The sequence below is a fragment of the Puma concolor genome, chromosome C2 (assembly GCF_028749965.1).
Source record: "Puma concolor isolate L17-30 chromosome C2, mPumCon1.1.hap2, whole genome shotgun sequence".
In the NCBI taxonomy this organism is placed as follows: Eukaryota; Metazoa; Chordata; class Mammalia; order Carnivora; family Felidae; genus Puma; species Puma concolor.
The window spans coordinates 113,868,527-113,880,392 of NC_141675.1; the positions used below are offsets into that span (position 1 = coordinate 113,868,527).

General features: G+C 34.0%; 1 protein-coding gene across 1 annotated transcript; it reads right to left on the reverse strand.

Moving 5' to 3' along the window:
* Positions 1–5,224: 5,224 nt before the first annotated feature.
* Positions 5,225–11,658, reverse strand: LOC112849832 (olfactory receptor 5AC1-like). The gene is made up of 3 exons (XM_025913508.1): positions 11,545–11,658; positions 11,071–11,170; positions 5,225–6,165 (listed from the first exon to the last, which is right to left on the reverse strand). The coding sequence occupies exons 1-3, from the start codon at positions 11,656–11,658 to the stop codon at positions 5,225–5,227; spliced, it is 1,155 nt and encodes a 384-aa protein (XP_025769293.1).
* Between the last annotated feature and the right edge of the window lie 208 nt (positions 11,659–11,866).

The window sequence follows — 11,866 nt, forward strand, 5'->3', positions numbered from 1 at the left end:
TATCTCTTTGACATATGGGTATTTAGAAGGATGACTTTTTTTTTAAATTTTGTTTTAAAGTAATCTCTACATTCAACACGGGGCTCAAACTTACAACCCCGAGATCAGGAGTCACATGCTCCATTGACTGAGCCAGCCAGGTGTCCCTGGAAGGATGGTTTTTAATTGCCAAATAAATTATTGAAAAAGGAGTACTATAAACCTAATCTATAATTGTGAATTTGTCTGGTTCTCATTTCTACTTTATCATTTTTTCTTCAAGTATTTTGAAACTCCATTGTTCAGTGGTTACATATTTAGTATTATTTTGTCTTAATTAGTTGAACCCTATATAACACTATATAATTTTGCAATGTCCCTCGTTATCCTTGGTAATATTCCTTGATCTAAGGTCTGTTTTGCTCCATAGCCGCTATAGCTTTTTTTTTTTTTTGATTCGTGTTTGCATGATGGATCTGTTTTCTATCCTTTTACTTCTAATTTATCTAAGACTTTATATTTGATGTGTTTCTTTTGAACAGTATATGATTAGATCTTGCTTTTGAATCCAATCAGATAATCTGTTTTATATTTGGTATATAATACCATTTATATTCAATGAGATTATTGATGTGGTTGGATTAAAAGTTACCATTTTAGCTAGATGTTCTATGTCCATTCCATCTGTTCTTCATTCTTCTTCTTTTCTTTTCCTGACTGCTTTTGGATTAATAGAGGCTTTTTGTGATTTCACTTTATATCCACCTTTGGCTTATTATTTATACATTGTCTATTTTTTTGGTGGTTCCTTTACAGTATACAGTATATCACTTTAATTCATCACAATCTATCTTCAAATAATGTTATACCAAGTAATAATTGTGTCATATTGAAATAAGATGGTACAGGTATGCCTGATTCCTGTATAAAATATACAATATGACCTTAAGAGAATAAGGGCATCTTCATGTTCTTCCAGACCTTGAGACATGATTTGAGTGCAAGTAATTTATTTAGGAACAGTTGATGAGTGAGAAAGTGAGACAGGAAAGGGAATGTAGCCAATAAAAGGTAATTTAAAAAAAATTACAACTGTGGGCATGAATTTCAAAAGCATTATATCAACCAAAGGACAAAGAATTGAGGGTATTTACTCACCATCTCCCATCAGTCATTGGTTGATAGATGATCTGGAAGAGATTCTAAAAAGAACATTTACTTCTCAGTTTCCTAGTCTGCCTTAAGTGAGGGTAGAATCGCTCTGGCCATGAGAGAAAGCCCTCAGATGCAGATGTACAGCTTAAAAAGATATGGGCAACCATCAACAGTATCTACAACAGGGAATCTATAGGAATCAGTGGGCAGTGTGACCTGTGATTGACAGTGAATGAGCCATTCAGCACTAGCTATCATAGCAGGTCAGAATATCTCTCAAGCAACCCATTCTCAAAAAACTAAAGTTGTGACTTGCCCACAAATAATCAAAGGAATGATGAAATTTGCTTTTATAGGCTTAGAAAAGCAGAAAACACTCTCAAAGTGAATTATAGCATACAGTTTATACTACATAACACTTATCATAGGGCCTCTTAATTAAAAGAGAGTATCCTCTGATATTTGCCAAACTTCTGTTAAGAGTGATGGGATATTATTTAATTTATTTTTGAGTTTAAACTCTAACATATACTTACAATACAGTTACCAGTCACATTATCATTATCTATTGGTCCATTGCTTATAGCATCTTATGCACAAGGCAGTCAGCCACACAATATTGTGTCATGAATACTGCCCCTGAATTGAGCAGTGCCCTCAGTCTGCCCAGCCATTCACAGTTTCTCTGCATACAGTTTGTCTCAATACTATTTATGGAACCCATTATTTTTCCCTCAATAGTTTATAAATGTGGTTTCATTGTCTTTGTAGTCTCAGTGCAACAGACAAAATGTTACCATACAGATCTTTCCTTTAGTAGTAATCCAGTCTCTGTCTTTAAGGTTGTAGATATTCTCTTTACCCCTAGAGTCTGAAGGGGTTCACCACGAACATATCCTTGTGAATATGGATAAATGCTATCCATTGAGGATGTTTAGCTTAGGAATCCAAGATTTCCTTTGTTTCTAGGAAATGGCTTGATGATGTGTATTTCAGACTGATCCTGACTTGCCACTTTTAGAGTCACCAGCTGAAAGGTTGTAAATGCACTATAGAACCTCTTCAGTAGGAGGTTCTTCCCTAAAATACTCTTAAACAATAAATACCCCAATATGTTAAATTTTCTTATTAGTTTAAATATTATATGGTTTCACAGCACTTGTATTTTGAAATAACAGTGTCCTTATTCACAAATCTAAACCTTTCCCTCTGCCTAGTTGAAGAGAGGACATAGGACCGTGCAGAAACATAGAATAGTCATTTAAATCTCCATCAGCACCAAGATGCCTCTATTAAGTACCTCCATTTATATGACAAGGATCATTTTCTCCTAATACTGTATTTGATTTGTAGAAATTGTGATTTCAGTTCACTTCAATGTGTACCCTCTTCTTGTCTCTTCCTGTTTAGATTGCCAAGCACATTGATGTAATCATTTTACATTCATGTACTCTTTGTGCCCTGTCAAAAAGTCAAAGATTATCTAAAATATGCTGGAGGACCTGTACAGTGCTGGCTTCAGTCCTCAGCCTTACATCTTCCTAGCTTGCATTCCTGTTAGGTCTGTACATCAGATTTTCTGAATATGCTATTCTTCCTCTTAATTCTTCCTTACTGCTCACCAATATCAAGCCATCACCTGGATATTTTGCAGTGGCAATAGGTATCCAAAGATATTACAGATTGAAACAAATTATACATTTGCCACTTTAGAGTTCCTTTAAATTCATATGTCCAATGGAGAAAGTCACTACATATTTCTTAGAGTAGCCAATGAAAGAAAAATAAATATTACACTGAAAGTTTTTATAATCATTTCAGAAATAAAAAAACCATTCCATAGTGGCACTTACCCAAATTAAGATATGTTTCATTGTCTAACTAAAGAAGCAAATTATTTTTACTTGAGTAATAGACATGTAAGAGATTATAAGACCAATAACTATGGAAACTTACGTTTCTGCATGATTAAACATGAAAAGATAAATGCAGCATATTCCTAATGTCTGAGGAGATATATCCTGAAATCTTCCAATATTTACAAATTCTTGAGTACCAATATTGCCTATAATTTCCCTGATAAAATATACTGTGTATTTTCATACAGTTGAGCCATACTTTTAATTAATTGTCTACTTTTTATTTTATCCCAGTTAAGATTCTTCTCAATAATATCCACTATTCTCTTATATTCTGTGCTTTTTAAAATATTTTCTTCACTACAAAGAAAGTTTTCTCTTCAGGACAGTCTCCTCTAAGAAGTCGCTTCATCTGAGTCTCTGAACAATCGAAAGGCAGCAAGACTTTTTTTTTCATTCAAGTTTTTGCTTAAATTCCAGTTTCATTAATACACAGTGTAATATTAGTTTCAGGTGTAGAATTTAGTGATTCATCACTTACATAAAACACCCAGTGCTCATCACAACAGGTGGCCTCCTAAAACCCTTCACCTATTTAACCCATCCCCCTGCCCACCTCCCCTCCAACAACCCTCTGTTTGTTCTCTGTAGTTAAGGGTCTATCTCCTGTTTAGCCTCTCTTTTATTTCCCCACTATATCCATCTGTTTTGTTTCTTAAATTCCACATATGAGTGAAATCATGTTATTTGTCTTTCTCTGACTTATTTTGCTTAGCATAATACTCTCTAGCTATGTCCATGTCATTGCAAATGACAAGATTTCATTCTTTTTGATGGCTGAGTAACATTCTATTACATATATACCACATCTTCTTTATCCATTCATCAGTCAATGGACCTTTGGGCTCTTTCCATAATTTGGCTATTGTTGATAATGCAGCTATAAACATTGAGGTGCATGTATCCCTTTGAATCTGCATTTTTATATCATTTGGGGAAATACCTAGGAGAGCATTGCTGGATCATTTCTTACACCATACACAAAAATAAATTCCAAATGGATGAAAGACCTAAATGTGAGACAGGAAACCATCAAAATCCTAGAGGAGAACACAGGCAGCAACCTCTTTGACCTCAGCCATAGCAACTTGTTACTAGACATGTTGCCAGAGGCAAGGAAAACAAAATCAAAAATACACTATTGGGACTTCATTAAGATAGAAAGCTTCTGGGGTGCCTGGGTGGCTCAGTCAGTTGAGGTCCAACTTCGGCTCAGGTCATGATCTCATGGTTTGTGAGTTGTGAGTTCAAGCCCCACGTTGGCTTTGTGCGGACAGCGCAGAGCCTGCTTCAGATTCTGTCTCCCTCACTCCCCCTACCCCATTCATGCTTTCTCTCCTCAAAAATAAAAAAACATTAAAAAAGAAGATAAAAACTTCTACACAGTGGAGAAAACAATCAACAAACCTAAAAGGCAGTCTTTGGAATGGGAGAAGATATTTACAAATGACATATCTGATAAAGGGGTTAATATCCAAAGTATATAAAGAACTTGTACAACACAACATGGGAAAAACAAATAATCTACTTAAAAATGGGCAGAAGACATGAATAGACATTTTTCTAATGAAGACATCTAGATGGCCAACAGAAACGTGAAAAGATGCTCAACATCACTCATCATCAGGGATATACAGATCAAAACTACGGTGAGATACCACCTCATACCTGTCAGAATGGCTAAAATTAACAACACAAGAAACAACAGGTGTTGCTGAGGGTAAAGAGAAGGGGAAACCCTCTTACACTGTTGGTCAGAATGCAAACTGGAAAAGCAGCAAAACTTTTGATATGCAGGCTTTGGACAATTATCTTGACTCAGTCATTCCAGCCTCAAGCAAAGAAACATAAATATCTGCTACAATCATATTACAAACTATTATTATATCTAATTTAGAGGAAATGTACAAAGAGTAAAAAAATCACAAATTTTAAATGCTTAGTTTTCTTAAAGGTGGTCTATTTTTAATCAGTGATTCAGTTCTGTGTGACATTAAGATCTCCTTACATTGAAACAAATACCCAATGAAGCTTTCATCATACAGCACTCAGAAACTGCCCTAGACACTGCCTTCTGTTAAACTTATAAAGCCAAAGCTACTTTTCATAACTTCAGACCCCTTGCATTTTGCAAAGTTTGAAATGAGCAAGTTTAAATTTTGCCTTAAGAACTATTTATATTTTATTATTCTCCTCAAGGCATTTAAAACCTCTTTGTTTCTCAAACTGTAAATAAAAGGATTTAGCAGGGGAATTATGATTGTGTAAAATACAGAATACATTTTATCTTGATTTTCAGCTGGGCCAGACCCAGGACGCACATACATGAAGAAGAGAGTGCCATAGAACAAAGAGACAGAGAGCAAGTGGGCGCTGCATGTGGAGAAGGCCTTGCTCCTGCCCTTTTCAGACTTCTTTTTCAGGATGGCAAAGAGGACATGGGAGTAAGAGATGATAATAGTCATAAAGGTGAAAGATTGTATAAAGACTGAAAATATAAAAATTAAGAGCATATTAACTCTAGGGTCAGTACAGGAAATCTTAAACAGTTGTAAAATTTCACAGTAGAAATAATGTATTACATTGGACTTGCAGAAAGTTAATCTAAATAACAAACTGGTGTGCATCATAGGATGAAGAAACCCTATAATATATGAAACACCTAATAACCGAATGCAAAAGATATTGGACATCACCACTGGATAAAGCAAAGGATTACATATAGCTACGTAGCGATCATAGGCCATCACTACCAGAAGGAAACATTCAGTGTTTGCACTGGAAGCAAAAATATAAAATTGGGTGATGCATTCAACCAGGGATATCAAGTGATTGTTGGATAAAAAATTCATCAGCATCTTGGGAGTCACAGAGGTGGAGGAACAAGCATCTGCAAAGGCCAAACTGCCAAGGAGTAAGTACATGGGGGTATGAAGATGGGGGTCCTTCCAGATGAGAAAAATCAGTCCGAGGTTGCCCACCATGGTAGTGAGGTAGATGACCAAGAACACCAGGAACAGGGGGACCTGCAGCCCTGGAAGATCTGTAAGTCCCATGAGAACAAACTCCATCACCTGTGTTTTGTTTCCATCAGATTCACTCAAGTTGATCACTGAAATGGAAGAATAAGTGAAAAACAGAGTCATAAAAGACTGTGAAAATAATCACGTTTTATTTGCAAATAAATGTATCTTCCTTATTTACATATCCCTTTTAACCAGAACATTTATCTTTACACTTCAGTATTCTTTACAAACAATATGTATTTGGGCAACTGTTCCTCAAAATTAAGGGGAATATATATATATATATACCATATACACACCATATATATGGAATTTATTATGTATATTTATTTTATGTATTTATATTTATACATATTTATTATATATAATTTATTATATATAGAGTTTATTACTTGTATAAGAGAAGTGGTTTTGTTTTTTAATTTGGAAAAAATTAATTTCAATTTAATAATCATCTTCTAATTATAAAAGCTTTAAAAATAGAATTAAGCTTTTGCGATATGTTAAAGATGAGTAATCAAAGCCAATAGCATACATTCTAAACAATATAGCATCTTCCTCAAATTAGGACAGATTGAAATGCTTACTCTGACCATTATTGTACAGTATTTTTCAGAAACTTCAATACATCTAAGATATGAAAACAAAATATAACAAAGATTAATGAAATGTCATAAAAATTGTAGGAGATAAATTCATATTTTTACTAATGTTATATTGTTATAATTAAACAAATAACATTATGACTTTAATAAGTACCAGATGCAGGATGAATACATAAATAATCACGAGATTTTTTTCAGTGCAAGCAAGAAAGAAATAAAAAGGATATATATCAGTTACAATAGCCATATACCTTAAAATACATTGAAATATTTTTAAAATATATAAGACCTTGTGAATAAAATTGTAAAACTTACCGAAAAGTATTATACAATTTCTAAAGAAATAGCCAAAATATGATCTCAGATAAGAAGACCTAGTATTATAAATATGTCATTAGAATTCAATTTCAGCTAGAAGTTAAATTCAGTTAGTTGTTTTTAAGATTATTTATTTTTATTTATCTATTTTGAGAGAGAGAGACAGAGCCTGAGCAGGAGAGGGGCAGAGAGAGGAGTATTCCAAGCAGGCTTCACAGAGCTCAGTGTGGGGCTCGATCCCACAAACTGCAAGATCATGACTTTAGCCAAAATCAGGAGTTGGTCACTTAACTGACTGAGCCACCCAGGTGCCCCTGAATCCTAACTGCTTTTTAACATAATAGCATAAGCATAAAGTTCTTATAAAATAAAAGTATTTTAAAGAGACAAGAAAAATATGAACAGTAACAAAGTTAAGTGTGCAGTGGTGTTACAACATGAAGCCTTTAATAGAATATAATATGGCATGAAAATAGGAAAATATAATAGTAAAACCAAATAAAGACTCCAAAGACTGATTCAAGTATATGTACTGGAATTTAATATAGTACATGGGTGATTTTTCAATTGAGAAAATATTATGGCTACATTTGCCTATTTCAGAAAAAAAAAAGTAAGAATGGCTTTGTTTTCCATGTTTGTTTTAAAATTGTTACTGGATTGGGGCGCCTGGGTGGCGCAGTCGGTTAAGCGTCCGACTTCAGCCAGGTCACGATCTCGCGGTCTGTGAGTTCGAGCCCCGCGTCAGGCTCTGGGCTGATGGCTCAGAGCCTGGAGCGTGTTTCCGATTCTGTGTCTCCCTCTCTCTCTGCCCCTCCCCCGTTCATGCTCTGTCTCTCTCTGTCCCAAAAATAAATAAACGTTGAAAAAAAAAATTAAAATTGTTACTGGATCAAGGGCTTAAAAGTAAAAAATTAAAAGAAAACAATTTAAATATTCTAAGAAAATTCATGAAATAAATATAATTTAAATATATTACAAAATCTCTAAGAAACCCACGAATTATAAATAAGGATATAAGTGTATTTAATATAATGTTTAAATACATGAAAATGAAGTATGTATCAAATATTTCACAAGGTAAAAGATGAATAAAATGTTGGAAAAATATGTATAGTTAATATAATAGGCTAAATATTAGTTCCTATCACATGCTAGGAAATATTACTAATTGGTAAGAAAAGTCAAGTAATTCGACAGAAAACAAAAATGGAATTGAATGGGCAAGTCACAGAATATGTCAACACATTGAGTTAATGTGAGGAAGGTGAGCACCTTCCCTAGTACTCAAGATGTGTGAATAAAATAAGACGTTATTTTTCATTCCTCAGATTAGCAAAATCTGATTGTTAGAATTTAGAAAATGCCACTGTCACCCTTACTAATAAAAATGTAAATTAAGACTGAAAAACAATTTGGTAATATTTTAAAAAAATACACGGGGGCACCTTGGTGGCTCAGTCAGTTAAGCACCCAACTTTGGCCCACATCATGATCTCACTTATAGTTTGTGAGTTTGAATCCCATGTCAGGCTCTGTGCTGACAGCTCAGAGCCTAGAACCTGCTTCAGATTCTGTGTCTTCCTCTGTCTCTCTGCACCTCCTCAGCTTGCTCTGTCTCTCCCTCTCAAAAATAAATAAGCATTAAATTATTTTAATAATGAAACATAAATAAAAATGCACATACTTTTCAACTCAGCAACCCATGCCTTCTATCTATTCTATAGCAATAACATATTTCATAGGTAGAAAAGTCTACAACAACATTGTTCACAGTGGCAAAAGACTGGAAATAATATGTAAACCAACAGGATGAAACAATGGTTGAACAAATTTTGGCATAACCAGACTAACCAATATTATGGCTAAAATCAATAAAATGAGCTATTGATCTATGAGTTGTCTGAAAGAAATTTCCATAATTGCTAGGAATGTGAGAAAAATAAGATGCAGAGAAATGTATTTAACATTATCTCATTAAACAAATAGATAATAGTCTTAAAATTCCCATTCTGTAGATCTGTGAATACACACACACACACACACACACACACACATTTGCAAAAACCATAAGAACATAAAGATTGTATAAAATGATAGACCTTAGCTTGTTAATATTTATTGTCTGGTGGAGGTGAGAGGAGAGAATAAAGGAGGAGAAAAATACACAGTACCTCCAAAACTGCTTTTGTGATAAAAACACAATATATAGTCATCCTATTTTATAGAATTATAGATATTTATATATGGTCAATGACATATATTTAAGGCTAGTCTTAAATTTTAATAGTAAAGAAGAGAAAAAGAGAGCAACAGGAATAATAATACTATTGCATTTAGTAGGTGGCAATAAATATTTTAATGAAAAATTAGGAATTAATCATAAGTAAATTTTATTTTATAGGTTTTCTGTATTTTAAAATACAGAAAAGGTTTTGGATTATGTAGCATATGCTTTTGAATATTTTCATTTGTATCTGAATTCATCCATCAAGAGTAATTTCCCTCTGTCTCTCAGACAAAAGTTTTTTTGTAAACAAAGTTAGATATATAAACACAATGTTTTTTTTAAATAGTTTTCTTCATTTTCAGGTTCCTTTCTTTATATTTGATGCATCCCTGAAATAATTTGCTTGATTTTGTTCTATGACCTATAAATGTTGTCTAAAAGCAAATCCAAAGAGGAGATCCCAAGGTATTTAGAGGTGAATGCACAGACTCTTAGATCACCTAGAAGGAGAAAAATCTATCTATAATTTGATGTGTAAATTCATTGTTTCCCAAAATAAAATGAATAACACAATTTTATACACACACTTCTTGCTGATTAAAATACATTTAAAAATCTACCTATATACCCAAATTGTATTGTTTAACTTTAAAATAGCTCCATAGACAATATTTTCATAATGGTTCAACATTAGGGAGAATGAGGAGTTATTTCCCATGTTCCTTGAGAATAGAAAAAAAAATAGCTTTAAAAATTTATCTTTTGGGTGCAAGGGTGGCTCCATCAGTTAAGCATCTAACTTCAGCTCAGGTCATGATCTCACAGTTCGTCATGATATCACAGATCTCACAGTTCCAGCCTTGCATCAGGCTCTCTGCTGTCGGCACAGAGCCCACTTTGGATCCTCTGTCCCCCCCTCTCTCTCTCTCTGCCCCTCCCTTGCTCTCTCTCCCCTATCTCTCTCAAAAACAAATAACATTAAAAATTTATCTTTTAAAGCATATACCCATGAGAAGGCCTAGAAACACAGCACATGCAGCAAGAATGACTGAAATGTCTCTTCTAAAAATTAGCCTTACTAGACACTGAGGGCAAGTCATTTAATTTCTAAGGTGGGGTTTTGTGCTGAGTGAGCCTGCCTAGGTTTCTTGCCAACTTTAAATCCATAATTGATACACCCTATTTTTATAATTAGGTCAAGAGCTATTAAGTTCTTAGATCTTTTCAATATCCATATGTATCTCTATATCATATAGATATACACATATATATGTGTGTATATATATATACACACACACATATGCACACACATATATCCATTGGAAACAAGGGGCTTAATAATGTTATCATTGGTGACTTTAGCTCATCTTTTCATGATTCCATAAACAAATTAAGGAAGTTTAAGCGGCATAATTTAGTTGTCCTTAGCCTGACAATGAAAAGTTTCTATGGTATGAAATAACCTCTGAAATTCTTGAGTCATTATCATCATTTTATCATTTGCCTCCTTTTTCTATTATCTCAAGTTTACTATTAAAAAGAAATATTATTATTTGTGTCTCCTCATCAGTCAAACATTTAGTATTTATGACAAGTATCCAGAATAGTCTACCCTGAAGTTAAATGAAAAACCTCATAGGGTTACCAGGATTTTCATTTCTCACCTGGATGTCTCATTATCAAATAAAAAAACTTGAAAAACTACAAATAATGAAAATTAGACGGATCCTAGTGTCCTCACTCAGTTTCTTAAAGTCTTTTCGAGATTGAGAAATGATGGGTTTCTTGAAGGAAAGATGGTGGGTTTCTAAAGGGAAGAAATATAAATTTCCCTCTACCATACTTTACATTGGGGCCAGAGACATCTTCATGAATCGCCAAACTGATGAAGTTTCTAGCTGCTTTCACACCCACATCCGCTGTACTTCCTCCTAAAATCTTTAAATGAAGAAAAGTGGAAGGTGCAGAATGAAGCAGTGATTACTTGCGCAAAGATTTTCCTTGGAAACCTCAACTGCAGGGAGAAGGTATTTATTTGTACTCTTTTCCAAATCTATTCATGAAAAAGAAAAAAATATATTTTAAATTCCCTCAGTAAAAGTTACCAATGGATTGATTCCCTGTAGGTTGGGGGCAAAGCTGTTCTACTGGGCATTGTAAGCTAATTGGGGAATAACCCAGGCATAGCAGGTGTAACAATTAGAAATACACTTTGTGTCATTAGAGTTCACTGTGAGGGCATCTTGACAAACTACCCCTGAGCAATTTTTAGGTCATAATAATTTCCTTTCTCTTATTGCTCTTGATGTTACCACATTCCAACCACCGGATAGTTTCTTCAAATGTCTCAAAAACTCATGAAACTCAGAATGTCCAGATCCAAATTCAGAATCTTTGTAAACAGTATCACCAAGTGTGGCCCTCATCCTGCTTTCCCATTCTCAGTTAATGGCATCATCATTACCCCGTTTTTAAAGAAAGAAACCTGAGAGTCATCCTTGACACTGAATTCCCGCCTTGAACCCATCAGAACTATTATCAAACTCATGGCTTTTATCTCTTTAATACCTGCTGAAACCACCTACTTTTCTCAAAATTCAAGAAAACTCCATCTCCTGCCTAGAATACTCACAT

Coding starts and splice junctions, on each gene's coding strand:
- LOC112849832 (XM_025913508.1), bottom strand. CDS start 11,658: ATGAGGGCCACACTTGGTGATACTGTTTACAAAGATTCTGAATTTGGA. Junction 11,171..11,544: donor TATCCGGTGGTTGGAATGTG/GTAACATCAAGA, acceptor CTTCATTTAAAG/ATTTTAGGAGGAAGTACAGC. Junction 6,166..11,070: donor TGGCCCCAATGTAAAGTATG/GTAGAGGGAAAT, acceptor CTTCCATTTCAG/TGATCAACTTGAGTGAATCT.